The 24,089-nt window shown below is 45.7% G+C and overlaps 1 protein-coding gene across 5 annotated transcripts in view; it reads right to left on the bottom strand.

Moving 5' to 3' along the window:
- Positions 1-7,050: 7,050 nt before the first annotated feature.
- The window catches only part of LOC119354606 (calcium-dependent protein kinase 18), a 47,405-nt gene continuing 30,366 nt past the window's right edge, over positions 7,051-24,089 (bottom strand). For 2 of the 5 annotated variants that reach the window (XM_037621330.1, XM_037621333.1), the window contains 5 exons: positions 23,607-23,722; positions 23,408-23,515; positions 18,468-18,530; positions 7,575-7,748; positions 7,051-7,451 (listed from right to left, as the gene is read on the bottom strand). In XM_037621330.1, coding sequence (XP_037477227.1) covers positions 7,302-7,451; positions 7,575-7,748; positions 18,468-18,530; positions 23,408-23,515; positions 23,607-23,722 — 611 coding nt within the window. In that variant the 3' untranslated portion in view covers positions 7,051-7,301. Of the gene's footprint in view, positions 7,452-7,574; positions 7,749-18,467; positions 18,531-21,772; positions 23,335-23,407; positions 23,516-23,606; positions 23,723-24,089 lie in introns of those variants that run through there. The other 3 variants (XM_037621332.1, XR_005171119.1, XM_037621331.1) reach the window with 3 other exon arrangements.

The following is a 24,089-nucleotide window of genomic DNA, read 5'->3' as shown; positions in this document are numbered from 1 at the left end:
AAACTATATGGGACTAATGGCCCAAGAGAGGGACAGACCAGGCCCTAAGGGGCTGGTGCAACCCCATGTAGGCCGAAATAGGAGGAGAAGGAAAGAGGGGAAGCGGGAAGAAAAGGGGAGGATTCGGCCTCCCCCTTCCTTCCCTCCCCCCTCTCTTTTCCTTTCCCCTCCGATGAATAAGGAAAGGGGGGCCGAATTGGGGAGGAACCCCAAGTAGGATTTGGCCTACTTGGGGCGCCCCCCTTGGCTGCTCCCTCTCCCTCCCACCTATATATATGAGGGGGGAGGCGCCTAGAACACACATCAACATCTGTTAGCCGTGTGTGGCGCCTCCCTCCACAAATTACACCCTCGGTCATATCTTCGTAGTGCTTAGGCCAAGCCATGCGCGGATCACTTCACCATCACTGTCATAATGTCGTCGTGCTAACGAAACTCTCCCTCGACACTTTGCTGGATCAAGAGTTCGAGGGACGTCATCGAGTTGAACATGTGCATAACTCGAAGTTGTCGTACGTTCGGTGCTTGATCGGTCGAAACGAGAAGAAGTCCGACTACATGAATCATTTCGGTCTATGAGGGTACGTAGTCACACTCTCCCCCTCTCGTTGCTATGCATCTCCTAGATAGATCTTGCGTGAGCGTAGAATTTTTTTAAAAAATTGCATGCTACGTTTCCCAACAGTTCTTGTGTTGTACTACCTCCATCCAGGATTATAGGTCCTGCTAGCCAGCGAGCGTTGTCCCGACTTATTAGGCCTCCTATTTTATAGCGCTGAGCATGCAGGCAAAGAGCAGTAAAAGACTGCTATTCATTGGATGCATGCGGCAGGTCAGAGCAAGCGTGCAGGTAGGTGAGATAAATGAGTTGCTGGAGCGCTGCATGCACGCTGTTTACATTGGACGCATGCAGGCTTAGCGAGTACAGTAATCTAAAGAATTTATTCGATTAAAAATCCTAGGTGCCTTGGTCCCTAAGATATGGCTCTCCGGTCCTGTAAACCCGGACGGAGGTAGTAGATCATACCCTGGCCGAATCTGATGTCCCATGTTACCGGAGCAACGCTGCGCCGCCAGCCACTAGCAACAGCCATGCCACAGCCATGATACGCTAGATCCCCACCATCCCCTTAACCGGCAACGCACGGGCTTTCACGGCCCACCATCCCCTTAACCGGCAACGCACGGGCTTTCACGGCGACCACAACGAGGGGAAAGCAGAGGATGGAGGAGGTGGCGGTAGCAGGGCTAGGGTTAGTTCCCCCAATCACCCTGGAAGAGGCGCGCCTTGTCAGGCCGCGATATCTGAAGATTATCATTCAGTTAACTGTGGCAATTCCAGCAGGTACCGATTCAGACAATCCAAAGGTCCAGGCGACTCCTCAAGCTACCATCGTCGTCAGCCGTTAGATCTACTTTCTATTACTATTACTTTTCGTGTGTCTCTGTTTACAGCGAGACTTCCACCTACTTAACAGCCAGGTTGTGGCTGAGCTGGGTATGGAATCTTGCAGAATTCCCTTCGAGGATGAACCCTAAACTCATACGCATAGCCGATAGTTATATAGAGCCCAGATCGGGATCTCTTTCCTCATAATTCTCTGATATTCGTCCATACAAATCGCCTTCCTAAACCTGTAGATCGACTAGGATCTGACAAATTGGTATACAAAGCAGTAGTTCCTCGGTAGCTTCCGATCGGATCTAAATTTTTTTTCCAGAGGCAAGAACACCCACCCAATTCCCTCCTTGTGTTGTGTGGTGATGGCGGGCGGCAATCGACGCGAGCAGTGAAGGTGTTCCCTCACTGCGACGTCAGGCGGCAGCGGATCCAGGGCGGCGCAGGCGGCGGTGATCGTTCGGGTGCAGATCAGTAGAGCAGGAGTGGTTTTGTTGGATCACTTCCAGCAAGGTAAAATTCCACGTCCTTCGCTGATCCGTGCACCTTGGGAGGAGTGGAGCTTTGGCGGCGGCAGGATCGGGGGCAGAGAGGCTGGTTGCCGCACCTGCGGTGGTAAAATTCCCCCTCTCTTCTCTAGATCAAGGCGATGGGGCGCTCGAAGGCAGTCGATGAGGTCGAGTGGTAGGAAGTTCTCTCGATCCGCGACGAGTTTGGCGCAGTTCAACAGGAAAATGCAGTGATGCGAACAGATGTGTCCAAATTGCAAGAAGATGTTCAGTCGATCAGTTCCAAACAAGGTGAAATAGCTCTGCAGGTTGGAGGAATTGAAAAGGCGGTGTTAGATCTGGGGAAACAGTTGTCCACAATGAGTTCAGTCTTGCAGAAACTGGTAGCTCCATCGGGGTCAGGAACTAGAGCTGAGAAACAACCTGAAGTTGACATTGTCATTAGATCACCTACGTTGCAACAGCAACAACAGGACAGGCCACCTAGCAGAACTGAACAGTTGACACTACAGCTAGAAGCAGAAAAGGAAAAGACCAGACAACTAGAGGAGTTGCACATGCAGCAGCTACCTCCAATCAGAACTGGCCGAACTGCAGCACCACCTGGATTTGGAGCCCATGATAATTTGGAAGCAGCAAGTGCCATTGGAACACCAGTAACACAGAGAAGGGGAGGCCAAACCCCTGTTTTCCAACAATATCAGCAACCAGCTCGAGACAGACAGTTGTGGCAAGGTTATTTCAGAACTTATGAGCAGGATATGCAGGCTCAGTTCATGAAAGCAATGACAAAAGGCCCACGGATGGATTTTCCTCGATTTTCTGGTGAAGATCTTGTTGGCTGGATTAGACAGTGTAACAAATACTTCCAAATGGCAGCAGCACCTGAAGAATACAAAGTGTCACTCTCTCAAATGTACATGACAGGAGATGCTGATGTCTGGTTGAGGAGATCTGGTTTGCTTAAGAAACAATTGTCATGGCTGGAATTTGGCAAAAAAATCATCAAAAGATTTTCTGCTCAAGGCTCTTATGATCTCACTGAGAAATTCACTTCTCTGAAACAAGGAAGCACTTCAGTGTCAGAGTACACAAAGTTGTTTGAGGATTTAATGGCTGAACTGCAGGAGGAAAATCCTGCATTATCAGAACCCTGGTTTATAAAATGATATGTTAATGGGATGAGAGATGGAATTAAGTATCAATTGAGACTTCTTAGACCCACTTCCCTGACTGATGCCTACTGTTTGGCAAAAGAAATTGAACCTTGTCACCCTCCTCCAGTGACAACTGTCAAGAAATCAACAACTCCTTATAACAACTATTGGCAGAAAAATATAGTGCCTACATCAGGGAAACATGTGGTCAACACTGCAACAATTCCAACAACTAGTAACACAAAGAACACTGAACATGTGAACAGTCAAATTCAAAAAATCAGAAAAGCAGGTGAATGTTGGAGGTGTGGAGACAAATGGGTCCATGGCCATAAATGCACTTTAGTTCCTAATGTGCACATGTTGCAGCAAGAAATGGAAGAAAATGGTCCATATGAGACAGATAATGATCAACAGGAAGTAATAGAGGAAGGAACAGAACAACAGGAGCAAGCTATGTTTATCTCTGCATATGCTATGGGCCAGAACCTTGCTGTACAATCTCCTACAGTAATTATGCATGTAAATGGAAAAAGAGCAGTAGCACTACTGGACTCGGGGAGTTCAACCTCTTTCATCAGTGAGCAGTTGCTATCAAATCAAACTGTCAATTACTCCCTGTCAGGCCTAGAAAAGTTTCTGTAGCTAGAGGGGGCCTGCTGCTTTCTACTGCTATAGTTCCCAACTATGCTTTTCAACTAGCCAAATTGAAATTGGAACATTCTTTCAGAATTTTAAATCTTCCTAGTCATGACATGATTTTGGGCTATGATTGGTTTTCATTGGTCAGTCCTGTGGCTTTTGATGTACCTCGCAATCAGTTCAGCTTCACTCTCCAAGGCAAAACAACAGTAACAGTTGCAGTTTATAATTCCAGTGAGGACATTTTGGAGATACAAGCAGAACAAGTCAATAAACTTTTGGACAAGGGTGTAGAGACTTTTCTGCTCCAAATTCACAATATAGTGGCCCAAACTCCGGATAAGCATTGCATTCCAACGGCAATAAGCAACTTGCTACTGGAATATAAGGATGTTTTTGCAGAACCAACAACTTTACTTCCAAAAAGGGAATTAGATCATAAAATTCCCTTGATGCCAGGAGTTGAACCACCCCATGTTAGACCATATAGGGTACCACATCACCAAAAAGAAGAAATGGAGAAGCAAATTAAGCACCTACTGGATAATAAACTCATAAGAAATAGCCAGAGTCCTTATGCAGCCCCTATTCTCCTGGTTAAAAAGAAAGACAGTACTATGAGGCTTTGTACTGATTTCAGAAGGCTCAACACTGTGACAGTGAAGAATAAATTCCCTATACCAGTAATTGAGGATTTGCTGGATGAATTGCATGGAGCAAAGGTCTTCTCTAAGATTGACTTAAGGTCAGGATACCACCAGGTAAGGATGGACCCTGCAGACATTCATAAAACTGCATTCAGAACCTTTCTGGGGCACTATGAATATTTGGTAATGCCCTTTGGATTATCAAATGCACCAGCAACCTTTCAAGCTCTCATGAATCTTCTATTTGCTAAGTACAACAGAAAGTTTGTACTAGTATTATTTGATGATATCCTGGTATTTAGCAATACTATAGAAGATCATGTGAAACATTTAAAGCAAGTGTTGCAAATCTTGAGAGAAAACCAGCTATTTGCAAAGATGTCCAAATGTGCATTTGCAGTGCCTCAGGTGGAATATTTGGGTCATGTTGTTTCTGGTGAAGGACTAGCTACTGAACCCAGCAAGATCAAGGCAATTGTAGATTGGCCTACACCCATTGACATCACTAAATTGAGAAGTTTCTTAGGTCTAGCTGGTTACTACAGGAGGTTCATCAAACATTATGGGACAATTTGCAGACCATTGCATGATTCTCTTAAAAAAAGGAAATTCCAATGGACAGCTGACCAAGAGACAACTTTCAGAAAACTGCAACAAGCTCTGGTTACAGCTCCAGTTCTAGCTCTGCCCAATTTCAATGTTCCATTCACATTAGAAACTGATGCATCTGGCTATGGTATTGGGGTTGTACTTATGCAAGAGGGCAGACCATTGGCATACTACAGCTCTTCCCTCTGTCCCAGAAATGCTGCACTATCTACTTATGAGAAAGAAGCTTTAGCAATCTTGGAAGCTTTAAAGAAATGGAGGCACTATCTTCTGGGCAACTCTGTAATCATCAAAACTGATCAGCAGTCCTTGAAGTTCATTACTGACCAAAAGATTACAGAAGGAATTCAACACAAGTTAATGATGAAATTGTTGGAATTCAATTTCACAATTCAGTACAAAAAGGGCACTACAAACAGGGTGGCTGATGCTTTGTCCAGAGTACTTCCTAAATGCATGTCCATGTCAATAGTTACTCTTGAGTGGGCCAAAGAACTACTCACCAGTTATCAAACTGACCCAAACACAAAGAAATTACAAGAAAAGTTACTGTTGCAATCTCCTTAGGACAAATCTGATTACACTATACATGCTGGCATTATCAGATTTAAAGGGAAGATTCTGGTGGGAAATGACAGTAAATTGAGGGATAGGCTGATTACTGCCCTACATAATTCACCCGTGGGAGGACACTCAGGTATGAGAGCCACTTACCAGAGAGTAAAAGGAATTTTCTACTGGCCTGGTCTTAAACAAGAAGTGGAACAATTCAAAGAAGTGGTTAGCTTGGTTGTCACTAGCTGAATATTGGTACAACACCAGTTACCATACAGCATTCAAAATGAGTCCTTTTCAAGCATTATATGGGTTTCCTCCTCCATTGATTGCTGAACTAGCAATTCCTGGACCTGATAATGAGGAGGCACGGGACTTCTTAACAGCCAAGCAGAACATGTTGCAGCAACTGAAAGAGAACTTGCTTCAGGCTCAGAATCGAATGAAGAAGTATGCAGATTTAAAAAGAGTGGAAAGACAATTTGAAGTGGGAGACCTGGTATACCTTAAAATGGCACCATACAGACTGGCAGCATTTGGATTCAGAGGAGCTCTGAAACTTCATAACAAATACTATGGTCCATTCTTGGTTATTTAGAAAATTGGCAACAGTGCTTACAAGTTGCAATTCCCAGCAAAAGTGCAAATGCACTCAGTCTTCCATGTTAGTCAGTTAAAAAAGCACTTGGGTCACAAGTCCATTCCTAGACCACACCTACCTATGGTGAATGCAGACGGCACCATTAAAACAGAACCAGCTCAAGTCTTGGAGGTCAGGCAAGTTCCTCGTAAAAACATGCCGGTGGTGCAGTGGCTTATTCAATGGGCAAATATGACAACCGAAGAAGCAACTTGGGAAGATGCCGAGTTCATCAAGCACATATTTCCCGCGTTCTTCCGGAGCACGACTGAAGCTTGGAGAACCAACAACATTACGCCGTGAGGATACGACGGTTCTTCAGGAGGGAGTAATGTCAAGCCGCGATATCTGAAGATTATCATTCAATTAACTGTGGCAATTCCGGCACGTACCGATTCAGACAATCCAACGGTCCAGGCGACTCCTCAAGCTACCATCGTCGTCAGCCGTTAGATCTACTTTCCGTTACTATTACTTTTCGTGTGTCTCTGTTTACAGCGAGACTTCCACCTACTTAACAGCCGGGTTGTGGCTGAGCTGGGTATGGAATCTTGCAGAATTCCCTTCGAGGATGAACCCTAAACTCATACGGCACAGCCGATAGTTATATAGAGCCCAGATCGGGATCTCTTTCCTCATAATTCTCTAATATTCGTCCATACAAATCGCCTTCCTAAACCTGTAGATCGACTAGGATCTGACACGCCTCGCCCTTTTCCAAATTCTGCGTTTGAGCCGTCTATTCTCTATCATCCTTCTCATGATCCATGTTCTAGCCTTCAGCATGTCTAGTCAATTTGGCTACCTCATGATGCTTTATAGAATAGACACGGGTTACATAGTTCGATTCAAACACATGAGTACATAACCATCCGTTAATTAGAAGTCCAACTGTAACCTAACTCGTGCACTTCCATATTCAACGCACATCGAACATGTGCTGGTTGTGTGCAGCTTTCTGGTGTAGAGAAGTATGTTTATATTGTGTTTGTATCTCTTTTGATGCTACATTATGAGTCAATAATATCGAGAAAATATTAGTTTACACCATGAAGCCCCTCTGGCAATACTTTTGATTACATGTGGCGACGAAAATCTCAGCGCTCACTAGACTTGGTGGTGTTATGCGAACTATGAAAACTATTACTTGGAAACACTCCGTGGAGTTGGGTTGCGTGAACTCATGCTTGCAGTTTTCAAGAGCCTGCGAAATTCATCAAGGCTTATTTTGCCATCTTTGTCAATATCAGCCTCCTCTAGGAGGGGGTCAATAGAACCCTTCAGTCCTGTATTCTGCAGACAAGAAGCACTAAATCACGAGAAGCTTGAACTTCTTACACAATTGGAATCTAGTAGTATTACTAACAATCTAGAAAAGTACAACGGACGATGTAATTAGGCAGCAGTTAGGTGTACCATTCTCAGTTCATTAGATGTGATATAGCCATCACCGTCAACATCGAATTTATCAAATGCAGCCTGAGACAATGATTTCCACTTCTCAGTATCATGTTCCACCAGCTGATGCACATGTAGTGTGGCAGCAACAAACTCTTCGAAATCAACAAATCCATCAGTGTTACTGTCAATCTGCTCAAGCATAAATATAAAATGTTGATGTGCTGTTGTTTTCTATAAATAAATAAATAAGTATCAATTTCTGAAGTAGAAATTGTGTTGATTAACTGCATGACTTTTATTCATTTCTTTTTGGATGATCATTGCTGCATAGTTACACAAAAAGGCAAACCACTGTAGGTGCAGGTATGGACGCTGGCATGACAGCAGAGCGCGTCCCACCAATTCTATTTGCAAACCTCCTTGATAGATTCTATCTGTAGTTGCATTTATTTTCTTATAGCTGGGGTTTGTATCTTTATCTATATATAAGAGATACGGAATCTATAACTCCCGAACAACCTGTATTTGTGAATCTCGTCCCGAACACGTCCTAAGCCGTCGGATGACTGCACTGATCTTGATGCAGGAGGACAATGCCACGTCATTTTCTTTGACCGTTCGGGACGACCGACATGACCACCGAACGCATTGGGTTATCCACTCCCCCTGCCTCCACCGCTCACGCACTTTTTCCCCTTTCTCCACATCACAGGTGGCGGGCCGAGCTCCTGTGGAGTGGCTGCCCTGGAGGCGTCGCCGGACACCACGGCGGGAGGAGCTCGCCTGGTGGACGCCCCGACGGCGTGGGGACGAGCTCGTGCCCGCGGCGGAGGAGTTCGTGCGTGGCCGCGGCGGTTGGAGCTTTGTCCGGTGGATGCCCCGGCAGCGTGGGGAGGAGCTCGTTCCCGCGATGGAGGACCTCGTGCGTGGCCTCTGCGGGGCGCAAGAGCACGACTGGTCCCTGGTGGCGGGCCGAATCCTTCCGTGTGCTCCTCGCCGGCGTGAGCCCATGCCGCCGCGATTTCTGGTCCGCGCAACCGGCTAAAGGTGCGGTCGTGGGCGGAGGCCGAGGCCGAGCGCCGCCTGCTCACCTGCGCCATCACGGCGTGCGTCGAGGTCGTCCCTGTCTGCGAGATCTTCGCCAACGCTGACCATCAAGTCGGCGCCGCGCTTCGGATACACCTCCCTCCGCAAGCTCGTCGCCAAACCGGTCGAGGTGCCGCCGTGGGCAGAGCCGAGCGCGCCCGTGCCAATGCGGCCGGCGTCGGGGCTGCCTCTATACACGTGGTCATTGCCACCGTGGCCATCACCAGGCGCGGTGCTTCGGGGTGAACGAAGCCAGTGACGAGGACGTGATCAAGGTGGTCTTTGCCGCCATGGCCAACACAAGGCGTCGCGCTCCATGCATGTTATCAGGCAGACATGCTGCTTCTGGCCTTCAGCATCCCAGATCAGACAGCAACGGGTTCAGGCAAAACCGAACGAGGCAAGCACAAGTCGCCACTAACTACACCGCCAGGCTGCTCAAGGCCTTCAGCAACACCATTGAGCCGCACAACTTCATTTACATGCAGGTAGCATCCCGGACCTACACAGGATGCTCAAGGTGTTCTGATCCCGTACCTGTAGGTAGCATCCTCCTCACCCCTTTTCATTTTTTCAGTTCATCCACCTTCAAAATTGCTACTCCCTCTGTTCACTTTTATAAGACCTTGAAGACATTTCAGACAATGTGCAAAACAGCCTATTTTGAGTTGTCTAAAACGACTTACAAAAGTGAACGGAGGGAGTACCTCTGTTTCCGGTGGTTGCTTCTGTTTTAGGTGGCAGCCGCTCCGGCTTCTGCTCCGAGTGGATCAACGGAGCCGTCAGCCGTGACCCCGCAAGCTCTAGGTAGAAGATGCATCCTCCATGTCATCACTACGATTTTTTTGTTGAAGCGCTAGTCTGATTGATCGATCGCTGTTTTGATTCAGTATTACTATGATTTTGTTTCAATTGCTTTTGCACTGCCTTTTCAATACAAGTGTTGTGGTGCCAACCAATCTTGGACATTCATAATTGCTGCTAATACAACTCACCGAATGTTGCTTCCATGTTCAATCAAGCAAATATGACCGATTGAATGTTTTGGTTGATTGGGTCAGTATATATGTCCTTGCAAAAATTTGTATGATTTTTTGATCTTCATAACATGCACCTTTTCAGAACATGCCAATTTTTTCTTTTGTAGGATGGCAATTTTTAACTTTTTATTGCCATCGCAATTTTAACGTTTTATTTCCATGGCAGTTTTTAACTTTTTATTTGCCAAGACTATGGCAATTTTAATGTTTTATTGCCATGGCAATTTTTAACGTTTTATTGCCATGGCAATTTTTAAATTTTTATTTGCCAAGACAATGGCAATCATTAGCAAACAACCATGGCAAATATCATTATTTAACTATGGCAAATTTATTTTTCGTTGATCATGTTAAATTTAGCAAGTGACCATGGCAAATTTAGTTCATAGATCATGGAAAATTGTAGTTTATCATTAATTAACCATGGCAACTATATTGTTCATTTTGATCATGTTAAGTTTAGTAATTAACCATGGCAAATTTCGTTCATCATAGCATGGCAACTTTTGAGTTTCATGCTTTTTCTTGTGTGGACCATGGGAAATTCCTTCGACCACGGCAATTAATATTTGGACAAATTTTAAAATTTCATACAAACCATGGCAAAAACATTTCCGTAGCACAGCTACTTATTTTTATATGAGAAGTGTGCCGCATACATCATTGCAAACTTCGAAACTTTTTTTGGATAGTCAAATGATAATTGTATGATTCTTTTTATCTTCATAACATGATTCTTTAGGAACATGGCAATTTTTAGTTTGTAGCATGGAAAATTCATTTATATTTGTTAGGAAAGCAACTTATCTTTATTGAAGGCCCAAGAGGCATATATATATTACATATGACTTGAGGTGTAAGGAAACTAAACATAGACTAATAAAGACTCCTAGACCAATACTAATACTCCTTTAACACCCCCTCTCAAATGCAAAGTGTAATATTAAAAAAAATGATAATCCAAATCCGCATCTTGAGAGTGTCGTCGTAGCTTGAAGAGTCTTCAAAACCTGCCGAGTCGCCAAATGGGATAACGAAGAGATGGCACATGAGAGGACGACACCGCATCAATAGAAGATACAAGAAAAGTATTAAGAGAAGATGGGTTGTCAAAAGAAGATGGGACATCAAGAGAAGAAGCATTGCTTAAAGAATCATGGCCCATGAAAACCGACGGCGAAAGAAGCTCGGCGGCAAGAGAATGGGCTTAGATCAACAATGCAAAAAGGGGCCACAGGAATCCTATAGAGAGGACAATGACCAGAAAAAGGCTGACGGACAAAGCTATTGTGGACTAGCATGACATGAGAAAACACAAAATATCAACGGATTTGAAAGAAAACTAGAAAGCTAGAAACACATACTAGAGTAGATGCAATAGCAGCGGATGAAAATCATGGCAGCGAGGCCAAAACAGCAAAGTAGCAGCGAAGTAGCAAGTGAGCAGAGAGGTAGTAGCACACTAGCAGTAGAAAATAGCTAGCTAGCACCCAGTAACAACAGGAATCAGCTAGCATGTAGGCAAGCACGTGGGTCAAGAGGAGCACACGCAGGCGGAGAGCAGAGCTGGACGAGGCGACTCCAATTTAGCCTGCAACGCGGTTACCGATCAGGCGCACTGGTGTGAACGTGGCGCAGTGGCAACCAGGTCGAAGCAGGACTTTGACCCATCGGGCGGATTGGGTCGGCAGCCTTCCATGCGGGAGATCACGGCTGGGCAGGCACCCCGTGGTAGGTGCCCGTGCCCACGTAGCTTAGGAACGACGGGGGAAGATGAGATCGACCCAGAACAGATCGATCTAGGGGGAGATGAAAAAAAATTGCGGATCGTAAGTCGAGTTGCGGCATCCGGAGACCTAAACCTAGGCTCTAATACCATGTTAGGAAAGCAACTTATCTTTATTGAAGGCCCGAGGGGCATATATATATATTACATATGACTTGAGGTGTAAGGAAACTAAACATAGACTAATAACAACTCCTAAACCAATACTAATACTCCTTAACAATATTGACATGGCAAATTTACTTTCATTGCCAAGACGATGGTAAATATTAGCAAACAACCACGACGAATTTAGTTAATCAATCATGGCAAATTTAGTTGTTGAATCATGGCAAATTTAGTTATCGAATCATGGCAAATTTATTCTCATTGATCATGGTTTAGTAATTGACCATGGCAAATTTAGTTCATAGATCATGGCAAATTTTAGCTTATTCATTAATTACCCATGGCATTATTTCATTAATGATGGCAATTTTTAGTATGATGCATAGCGGACGGCTAAAGCGTGCGGAGAATGTCAAGAGAGGGCAGGGTAGACCGAATTTGACATGGGAGGAGTCCGTTAAGAAAGACCTGAAGGATTGGAGTATCACCAAAGAGCTAGCTATGGACAGGGGTCGTGGAAGCTTGCTATCCATGTGCCAGAGCCATGAGTTGGTTGCGAGATCTTATGGGTTTCACCTCTAGCCTACCCCAACTTGTTTGGGACTAAAGGCTTTGTTGTTGTTGTTGTTGTTGTTGTTGCCAAGAAGATGGCAATTTTTAGTAAATGGCCATGCCAAATTAAGTTTATGTTTTCATGGAAAATTTCATTAGTTACCCATGGCAAAAAAATCATTAATCACTGTAAATTTAGTGACCATGGCAACATTTAGGTCCATGCCTCATGGCTAGTGCCAAAATTATTCACTCTTGATAATATTCACTTTTTTGAAAACATGCTAATGCATGGGATAATGTGCATCACGGTAAATTTAAAACAACGGCAAATGTACACCACTTTTTAGCCACCATTTGGCAAACTTATAGATTTTTTTTGCCATCAGTGCGTGTTTTCACGACCATGGCAAATTTTCTTTCTTTTTGCATCATGTCAAAATTATTTTTTATGCAACCATGGTAAATTTAGTTCTATGGTCACAGCAATTTTTTCTATGCACCATGCATTTTTTAGTGCGCAGACCATGGCAATTTCTTTGCACCCACGATAATTTATTTTTGAACAAATTTCCAAATTTCATACAAACGATGGCAATTTATTTTCCATAGCATGGCAACGTTTTTTTATTTGTACATCATGAAAATTTTGGTAGTTGCCATCTATCATGGCATTTTTCTTTTTTCTGTAGGTACTGTGTGGTGGTCAATTATAACAATTGATTGCAATTCCTTGATTTTTGTGGCAATTTTAATGTACAGTTTTTTCTCATTTTTTCAGTTGGGTCTTCTTCACTGTTTTTTTTTTTGCTGCAATGTTTTTATATAATAGTTTCTGGCTGCTTTTTCATAATCGTTTGGGCCAGCAGGCTAGCGAAAGCCCAGCTGACGTGGGATTCGGTGGTTCGGGCTGGGGGAACATGGCAACGAACAAAACCGTTCGGTGATACTTCCCTGCTGCATCGAAAGTTTCGTTCAGATCGCTCAACTCCCAGGCCGAATGTTCGGCACATATCGACGTCCAAGAGATATCATTCCAATGATAGATACTGTTGCGAAAGGTGACTCTAGTCCTATTTGGACGTGGAAAGGTGTGACCCATATTCTATTAGGCTAATCATAATGAGAGTAACTTAGCTAGTAACATAGCGCACTTTGAGAAAATTCTACTTATGTGGCAAGTAATTAATGAGAGGTAGTAACATAATTATGTTACTGTAACATAACGCTTTCCAAGACAAGATAAGTCTACGAGCTAATAAATGAAGCCATCTATGATACTACTAGTATATTACTTTGCATTATGAAGGTAGTAACTTAGACTAGTGTCATATGCATGACATTAGTCTTAAGTTACTCCCCACTATGACCAGCCTTAGGACGTCCCAATGTAAGAAATGTAGAGACTATGCAAACCATGAGTGGCGTGGCTATGGAGAAAATCCAAGCAACCATTAAGGCCTTGTTCGTTTAGCCCCCACCAGTCCAGGATTGGGACAAAATCCCTGACAAACCCCATGGTTTTGCCCCCAGGGTTCAATCCCGGTCAACCTTATAAGGGCATTCGCGTAAAACCAGCCAGGGTTTAACCCCAGCCTATCCCCTCCCAAAACCCTGTGTTTCACGGGGAGACAATCCCCACCCGAGCGACAAAAGAAAAACGATATCTTTCTCTCCTCTCGAGTTCTCTCGTGCGGTTGGAGTAAAAGCATAAAACCACCAAAACTGACGTTAGGGTACAAAGAAACCACCATTTTTTTCTTCGCTGATAACTACTCCCTTCGTCCCATAATATAAGAACGTTTTTCAAGCTAACATAGTTTGAAAAACGTTTTTATATTATGGGACAAGGTAATATCTTTTTTCTAAAAAATTAAAAAAATCCTGATGAGCAGTTTGCTTAAATTTAACCACATTTATAACAGTTATGGCCCGCATGTAAGCACTGACATGGTAAAATAGACTGTTATGACTGGTGGGCTTCCCACATGTGTCTCCCTTAATAAAATTCTCCATGTCAATTTTTTTTTGCCTCACCCCTTAGCTTTCCCCACACTGTCAAGGTCCCTTCCCATGGTTGTGGCTGCTCCCGATCCCCTCCGCCAAATCCCACCAATAAAATTCTCGCCACCGCCGATGCAGGTGTTGGAGCACGAGATCGAAAGCTAGGACCCAATCTCAATGAGTTGATGCAGGTAGGGACCTGCAGCTGCTGGTCGTGCCACGCCAGCTTTGACCACCACAAGGAGAAGAGCGACCAACAGCTCGGCGCAGGCCTCATAGCGGTGGCCCCCAACGCCGTGTCAGAGCTCAAGCGCGAGACCAGGGAATGAAGCCACGGAAGGGACCTCATCGCCAAGCCGCTGGTGGTGGTGCCCCTGCCGGTCAGGCAACGGCACATGGGGTGGGCGCACTGACAAGTGCGCACTTCGAGCAACCGGCCCACCAGCTGTTCGATGCACCTCGCATCGGCATCGGCTCATACCGCTCCTGGCCCAAGGAGAAGCGGCAGGAGTGGCTCTTGTCAGAGCTTAGGCCCCGGACTACTTCAGCGCCTACATCACCTCCATCGTGACGGCATCATCTGGTGTGCTCGTGGTCAAGCTCATGCAGCGGGAGTGCCACGTGGGGCAACCCCTCTGGGTGGTCCCGCTGTTCGAGAAGCTAGTCGGGTAGCCTAGCAATGGGTTCTGCCTCTGCCACCCCTTATTCTCCAGCTCCGACGCGATAAGCTCTGCCTCGGTCCAATCCCAGTTTCTCGTATCTGGCAAACCATTTATCTATTCCTCCTAGCTTAGGGCCTGTTTGGTTCCAATAAGTCACATGATTTATAAGTCAGGTGACTTAAAACCAGTGACTTATAAGTCACGTCAGTTTGGTTGTCACCTGACTTATAAGTCACCTGACCACACCTTCCCATCTTGTTTTTATGTAAAGATGGTGGGACCCACGCAAAAGGGGGTGACTTATAAGTTTTAAGTTGGGGTGGAGCAACTTATGACTTATAAGTTGGGGTGACTTATAAGTTGGGCCTGTTTGGCAAAATAAGTCACTTTTTTCACTTTTCGACTTATAAATTGGTGACTTATTTAGAACCAAACAGGCCCTTAGCCTTCCTCTCCACCCTGCTGACCACCTCCGCTATCCAATTTCAGGAAAGAACGACCGAAAGCACAACTACATTGAACTCCGCCACTGCCGTTCCTGTCTCCTCAAGTGTTGTCGCTCTGCTTGTCACCGGTAATTGTGGGTTGCCCCAAATGACCCCCGGGTCACACCAATAGCATACAAGACCGAGGCTGGAGGTGAAGGCCATGGTGGCATGAACTGGTATTGGGAAAGACTGGTGAGTCTGAGGCTCGACCGAGAGGTGTTCGTAAAGAAGTTTTTGGGCTTGGGGAGAGAAACATGACTCTGATAGGCAGGCCCGCATTCATATTAATGGTCAACACAAACGACATTGCCTTTTAGTGCACGTGACCATCACAGGTGGACCAACGATGTCATAAATATGCTCAATGTTAAGCCACCCGGTTATCAAGGTTTTTTGTGAAAAAAAAGTAGAAAAACTGGTAGGTACCAGCAAAGAAGAAAAGGTTGTGTTTTTTGTACCCTAACGCCAATTGCGGTAGTTTTATGCTATTTATTCCGATTCGAGGCGATGGTCCGGCAGTTGTGGGTGGCAGAGATGGAGTGGACAATGACTATGCAACCTATCAAAGGCCACGGATCCATCATGCTTCTCTCTCCTAGTCCATGTCGAAGGTGACCAAAGGTGAAGTGGAGCGGCGGCACGAGCTCAAGGACGAGCAATTGGTGACTTGCAGTGCGAACTCAACAATGACCTCAATGACCCATCTCCGATGTCCCTCTCCCCGAACGAAGTGTCCTTGCTAGTAAGCCTGCTCCTCGCGGTGACTTGCAGCAGTGGAAGCTCTGCCCCTTTTATAATGTCACACGATAGACTGTAGATTTTGTATTTGCTTTCAGCTACTGTATAATAGACTGCAGGGTTTGGATAGCTGAATCAAACCCCAACCGAACACCTCTTGGATTTAGGATGAATTCTACCTTGTATCTTGTTCCCTGTGATTGTTCATGTACCTTGTGGATCTTATGTGCTTGTTAGTCTAGTGGATGTGTGATTGGACTTGTTCTTGATTGTTCCTCTTGTGATTTCTTCCCGTTTTCCCCTCGTGTTCTTCGTGTTCTTCCTTGAATCCATCTCCAATTTGTGAACATCAGGACAAATCGGGGCACTTTGGCCCGTGCCCTACATCACTTCTGCTTGGTCAATGATGCTTCTATTGGACCCCTTGCCTATACGGGCCAGAGGGGTCCAATGATTCGATGCTGGCAGTGCCAGGCCTTGGATAATTTGACTTACTAGCAAAGTGTTTGTGCTTTGCTACGAAGCTATAAAAAAGAGGAAGACCGCCGACTTAGGATATCGTCAGAAGACGTTCATATCATGTGGTTGCTGCCTGATTGACGATTAAAAAGAGAAGCGGAAATATAACGGAAGATCGTGATGAATTTGTTGGAGAATCTCAAGCGATCATAGTAGGTCATATGTGCAAGATTTAAAGTGAGACAACATTTTCAATTCTGAAACATAGGAGAATGGGAATTGACAGAATTGGTTCAGACTGGAAACTAAAGCCACATCCCTACCGCTGTTACACCCATAGCCCCTGCTGCTACACAAACTGGACCAATTAATAGAGCTCGTGAATGCCAATTAAATTATCAAGTATTTTTGTTTCTTCTAACTATTTCTAATGTTCATGGAAATATGATGCTGCCTAACTTAGATACTTTTGTATTGCATAGGAATGAAGGGCCTAACATGGACAAGAGGGGTGAGCATTGAAGCATGATCAAGCATGGAGAGGAAGGCGCGCATGCAGGAAACAAGAATGGAGCTTCAAGTGAAGATTACATGACTTTGAAGCCGCCATGATGACGTATGAAGACTTGGACGGCCACTTCATGATTTTCGTCCATAGCCTTCTATAGGTGTTGCGCCACCTTGTTTCTGCGCCAGGCCCATGTAATTTCGAATCATGGGCTGTTTTTAGAGTTCATATTGGTAGGGAAAACAACTTGGGATGGATTTTAGTCCCACCTTGCCAAGGGTGGACGAAATTCCCCTTTGTGTCTATAAATAGAGCCCTCAAGACTTCGTTTAGACTCGGCTTTTCTTTAGATAAAAGTTAGTCATAGCTGCAATGTCGCGTACTTCGTTGGGGTCCAACGACCAGAACAATACAGCTTACGGAACCCCAACTTCCCTCAATAATCATTCATCTTTTATTCACAATATCCAGGTTACAAAATCTTAGTTCTTGCTTGTTCATCGATTGCTTGCAGGAATTAGACATTCGTGGTCAAGTTGATCATGCTCCGGCGTGGTCAATAACCTCCGAAGTTGGTTTAGCAATTGCTAAAGCACAACGTCATCGCACGTTTGTTGTCGGATCGTCAAAGTCGACACCACCGAAATCGGTAGCTACCATCTCATCTATCAGGGCAACCTTGCCCTATCAGCATGATTTTGAGCTACATTTGCTACTTGTGTTTTTTACGAGAGTGTTGTGCTCACATGTAATAGTGTGTTTGTTTATTTGTGTTAAATCTGACATGTGACTAAAAATACATTTGTTTATTTATGTCCCTTGGAAGGTTGCTAGCCCCGCAAAGTCATACACATACCCTACCTATGAGTAATCAGGTTACCCATGGGCGAGGATGGCGACCCATACCTACCCATTCAGGTCAGGTGCCCATGGCATATAACGCCATAGGTCAAAATGCCAGCTTTGGACCTCGTTAGCAATGGTGCCATGGAAAGAGTTAAAGTGTGCTTGAAACTCCAAATTTAACAACTCACTTATTAGAACTATTCAGGCTAAGAGAGAATGAAGTCAAACTGAGTTGCTAGTTGCTACACACATAGCTCCATCCAGATGGTGGACATTAAAAAGAGAAGAGCTCCGCATGTGGTTATCTAGCGCCTATGGTTATCCCGTCACACCTTACATGCATAATTAACCAAAACCCAGCAGTTAAAACCATACATATTATTGTGTTATTCCATTTTCTTCTATACTTGTCCTTTTTCCCCTATTGGAAACCATTAATGTTGAAATATTTGAGAATCATTAGATAATGACTTCTTAGAAATCCATGAAAATTAATACATTTGTAATAATTTTTAAAGAACTCTATGGAAGTTTTTATGCTCCTTTATATACCCTGAGGAAACTCAGGAAAAATATGTAAATTCAAGACAGATAAAACAGTGGTAAGACGGATAAAATAGTGGTAACATACCGCCTCAACAATTTCAAGAACACGAGGACCCTTTAATCTCCATGGAACATCCTTTGCAAGAGCCTGCACATTACATATTTTGCTAACACATCGGTCTTCATTATGAATATTTTACCTAGAACAAATAGGTTCCAACAAAAAACTGGAACCGCCTCGTAAATTTAGATGTACAAAAGATGTGCAAGGAAATCGTTTCTTTATTTTCAGAAGAGGAAAGGGTTTAGCATCTGCTGACAGGAAGTAGAAAAAAAATCTTTAAAAAATACATTAGCAAGTTCAGATAAATTTTAAGAATCAAAATACTTAATCAAATTGATTTACAATCGAAAGAACACTGTCCTTTGATTGGGAACATTGACAATGTGAGGTGACCACCTAGGTGCGTTTCTACGAGCATAAGGTACAATTCAAAAAACTCATTTCAAGGATAGCATTGTTATACTAGCACAATCCCCGTGCGTTGCTACAAAGCCTTAAAAAACAAGGACTTAGAGCATCTCCAGCCGCGCCCCCAACAGGCCCCCCCAGGCCACTTTTTCGGCGCCGGCACGAAAAAAACGGCCCAGTCGCGCCCCCAGGACGCCGAAAATCGCCGCCTCGGCCCTTTTTTCCGCCCGGCGGTCACAGGCCGAACCCGGCGCACTGGGGAGCAGTTGGGGGCTCCGGCGCAAGGGAAAAGCGTGGCTGGCCCACGCCGTCAGGGGAAAAGTCAAGGTTTTCTTCCCCGACTCGCCTCCCACCCCCCGCGCCCTCGGCCACCACTAGCTATATCCCGGCGCCGCCCGCCGCCCTTCACCGCTAGATAGCCATTCCCCGCCGGAAAAATAGCAACGCTTCGCCGCGGCAGCCCCTCCAATAGCAGTTGGGCGTTTCCGGCCGCCGTTCCCGGCCGCGGAGGAGCAGTTTAACGGCGGGTACACGCCTACCGGGCGCAAGGTGTTCGGCGATTTGCCTGCCTCGGCGATGGACTCGGATGACGAGGAAGCGCTCGCCGCGCTGCTGGAGGAGGAAGCCGAGGCCGACGTCCAGGAAGAAGAGCATCTCATGGTGCTCGCCGCCCTCGCCCAGCTGCTGGCGAGCAATGAAAAGCCGCGGCGAGGTGGCTCAGCGCCTGGGCGGGTGAAAGCAAAGAACCGGCATCGTCTCGAAGGCTACTGCATGCTCTACTCCGACTACTTCGCCAATGCTCCACTTCACGGCGAGAAAACATTTCGGCGCCGTTATTGGATGAGCCGAAAGCTCTTCCTCGGGATTGTGAATTCCATCCGGGAGTTCGACAACTACTTCAAGTGCAAGATGGATTGCACCGGCGCTCTTGGATTCACCTCCATTCAGAAGTGCACGACAGCGATGAGGATGCTTGCATATGGAGCTCCCGGTGATTCACTCGACGACTATGGGCGCACGGCCGAGTCCACCAGCATAGAGTGTTTCTACAAGTTCTGTCGGGCAGTGGTGGCAGTGTTTGGACCACAATACTTGAGAACACCCAATGCGGAAGACACTGCTCGGATCCTAGCACAAAATGCAGCAAGAGGATTTCATGGGATGCTTGGAAGCATCGACTGCATGCATTGAAAATGGAAGAATTGCCCATTTGCTTGGCAGGGGATGTACAAAGGCGCCAAAGGCGGTTGCAGTGTGGTGCTTGAGGCGGTGGCCGCACAGGACCTCTGGATTTGGCACTCCTTCTTTGGTATGCCAAGAACTCATAATGACATCAACGTGCTGCATTGCTCTCCTGTCTTTGCCAAGCTTGTTGAAGGTCATTCTCCTCCGGTGAACTTCGAGATCAATGAGCGGCACTACAAAAAGGGGTACTATCTAGCTGATGGCATCTATCCGAGATGGTCGACATTTGTGAAGACCATCTCAAACCCTGTGCCAGGAGGCAAGAACGCCTGGTTTGCGAAGATTCAGGAGGCGTGCAGGAAGGATGTCGAGCGGGCATTTGGTGTGCTCCAATCTCGATTTGCTGTTGTCCGGTACCCCGCTCAGACGTGGTCCAAAGATCAAATGTGGGAGATTATGACTTGTTGTGTCATCTTGCACAACATGATCATTGAGAGAGAGCAAGAAGACCCAGTGTTTGACACTGAACCATACTACAGGCAGGGTCCTCTAGCCGAAGTTGATCACCAGCTACTGGCAACTTGGACTGCCTATCTCAGTATGCGTCAGGAGATCCGAGACCCACAGGTGCATCATCAACTGCAGAAAGATCTGATTGAGCACCTATGGAGGCTCAAGGGGGACACCGTGTGATGAAATACGAGTTTTTATTTGTTGAACTATATAATTTGTATTGAACTATTTGTTGTTGTACTATTTTGTTGAAGTATTTGATTTTTCTATGATGAAATATGTGGTAAGAAAAAATTGTGTTGATAATTGAACGCCGAGACACGGCGAACCACGCCGAATATGGGCCTATTCTCGCCCATATGGGCCCTTTATTCGCCGAAATGGGGCTGCAAAGAGGGCCAATTTCGGCGCCTGGGGGCGACGACTGGGCGCAAAACCGCCCCCAGCGCCGATTGTATCGCCGGCTCGCCCCCAGGGGGCGATTTTTATGCGTCCTGGGGGGACCAACGGCTGGAGATGCTCTTAGACCATCGGCTTAGAGCATCACCGATAGCTCATATACAACAACAACAAAGCATTTAGTCCCAAACAAGTCGGGGTAGGCTAGACGTGAAACCCACAAGATCTCGCAACCAACTCATGGTTCTGGCACATGGATAGCAAGCTTCCACGCACCACTGTCCATGGCTAGTTCTTTGGAGTAAAATTTAGGGCACCAAAAAGTGCTTGGAGTAAAATTTAGGGCACAAAAAAGTGCTTTATAGGGCACGAGAAAGTGAGTGTCTCCAACAGCTGCCCTAAAATAGGGCAATCGAAACATCCAAACTGAAGATTGAACTTCAAATGTACATATCTGCATAGTTCCATAGTGAGATCAAATGCAGGCAGTCGATCTCCAAATTATGTATTACCTCCATCCCAAATTAGTTGTCTTAGATTTGTCTAGATATACAGATGTACTTCCTCTGTAAACTAATATAAGAGCATTTAGATTACTATTTTAGTATTCTAAACGCTCTTATATTAGTTTACGGAGGGAGTACCTAACACTAAAACGTGTCTAGATACATTTGTATCTAGACAAATCTAAGACAATTAATTCGGGACGGAGGGAGTGCAAATGTTTTTTTCTTGGGCACATAAAATTAACTAGTTTTATTCACCCCGATTAACTACTACTTATCAGCTCGATGGATGAGGAGGTGGATCACATTCAGTACCTTGTATTCCTTGGCGACAATTTATACAATTGCCGTCCTCTTGATTAAGCCGCATGTGATTGGCATCTGACGACAAGCTAGAGGGATTAGCTGCCAGGTTATCTCCTACTTGGTGTAGCAATAATTTGACGAACTGAATCAGCGTTGATGAATCAGCTCATTTGATTCTGCATGACCTGAATCAGTGTTGCTTCAGATTGGGAGAAGGCAAAACGAGATCAGCGGTCAACGCATCTTCTCGTGCAGCCACACCTCGTCGGAGGCCCCCAGACGTGTCGGCGTTGGTGCTGCTGCAGCCTGGAGCTGGATCCACGTGGGCGGAGGGGAGCTGGAGCTCGCCGCGGTCACCGCCTAAGACAAATCTGCAGCTTCACCTGCAGCTCATGCAGCCACATGGACGAGTGCGAGCCGCACAACTTGCTACTCCACCTGCAGCTTACGCGGACAATGTCGGCGTGCAAGGCCTCCGCCGTGCGTGGCGTGAGGCCGCTGCATCGGGGGATGTGGCAGAAGGGCATTTGCTGCACCGGGACTTTCTGCTGCACCGCAGCGGACGGGTGCTCGCGGGCACAGCCGACGGGATTGATTCACGCATGCTCCCGCGCCACGCGCAGGGGGAGCGCAGGCGGAGGAGCTCGCCGGGGTGGCGGGGATGGCCGGTGGCGGAGGGGAATCGGTAGGGGAGGCCGAGGGGGAGCCGGGCCAGTGAGGGGCAAAGTGGGGAGGCGTCGGAGCTAGCCAGAATCGGCTGGGGGATTGAGTCACCACGCTCCCGCGCCACGCGCAGGGGGGAGCACAGGCGAACGAGCTCGCCGGGGCGGCGGGGATGGCCAGTGGCGGACGGGAATCGGTAGGGGAAGCTGAGGGGGAGCCGGGCCGGTGAGGGGGCGGTGAGGCGTCGGATCTAGCCGGAATCAGCTGGCAACGGCGGCGGCAAAGAGGGGGCCGAGAGGAGTGTGCGACTGGAGGAACTTTAATTGGCGGTTGGGGCTGCACGCGCAACTCGTTCCGTTTTGTGGCAGCAGCCGAAGTGCTTTATATTTGCAGCACTTGGTGCTGTTTTTTTGGGCTGTCCAAAAGAATTTCGAGCAAATTTTACAACAAGGGCAGCTGTTGGAGCAGCGATTTTGTACCCAAATGCCCTAAAAATCGATTATGCCCTATTATAGGGCAGCTATTGGAGATGCTCTTAGGAGATCATCAAAAGGCATTGGTGTCTTGCTGCTGTTGCACTATTCAAGATCAAAAGAGAGCACAAATATGACGAAAGATCTCTCTGCAGTTGATGTATAATTGGAAGAAATTGGATGGGAAGAGAAACTAAAACCAAGAGCATGATTTTGAGTTCGAGTCACATTTCTGCATTTGCTACTTGTGTTTCTCACAAGACTGGTGCTCACATTAAATTAGTATAGTGTATTTGTTTATTTGTGGTAGGTCTGACATGTGAGTAAAAGTGCATTTGTTTATTTATATCTCTTCCAAGGTTCTAGTCCCATGTGTGTAAAAGTGCATTTGTTTATTTGTGTTGGTCCTACATGAACTCGCCCACCAACTCCAACCTTTATAAGTAGGAAAGAAAAGATATTAGTAAAACAGTCAAGTAATGAAGCAAAAAATACCAACAATATCTACCTGCTTCAGTTCTTCCAGGCTAATCGTTCCACTCTTGTCAATATCAATGGCATTGAACTGGTCACGAAGATCAGACAGTTCTTCTGGATTTAATGTAGATGCTAATGCCTACAAGTTGTAGAAATTCATCTGAGTTGTCTGTGTCACGCCTTCCAGAGTCATGCACAATATCTCAGACTAATCTGGCATCCCAACTTACCCTTAAAGCAAACTGTTTGAAACGACTGTATTTCACAAACTGTCGCATATTATGCAATACTGATATGTCCAGGGGTATTTCAGATGCCTGCCCTCCTTCTCTGACCCATTCATGTGCTGAAGAACAGAACATTAGCACAGTAAACAAATAAACATTATGGTGTATACCAAGGTATGAAATAGCATGTTTGTATTTTATCGCAACCAGAGAGGTTCAATTCATGTGCTGAGTCATTAACGAATTACATGTTGGTCCTACATCGACCATATCTAATCATGATAATCAGCAAAAGCTACTTCTACATAAAAAGAAAATATAATCATGCTATTTTATACGTGCATAGACCAGTGCTACCAAATAAGTACAAAAACAACAACAATCAAAAGCGAACACAATAGTAAGAATCCAATAGCACTGGATGTGCAACTAGCTGATTGCACGACATCGTAACCCAAAATGATGAAGTTAGAAAACTAACACCCC

The sequence above is a fragment of the Triticum dicoccoides genome, chromosome 2A (genome assembly GCF_002162155.2).
Source record: "Triticum dicoccoides isolate Atlit2015 ecotype Zavitan chromosome 2A, WEW_v2.0, whole genome shotgun sequence".
Lineage (NCBI taxonomy): Eukaryota > Viridiplantae > Streptophyta > Magnoliopsida > Poales > Poaceae > Triticum > Triticum dicoccoides.
Note: the sequence above shows the minus strand (reverse complement) of the source record. Positions and strands in the feature narration are given on the sequence as shown.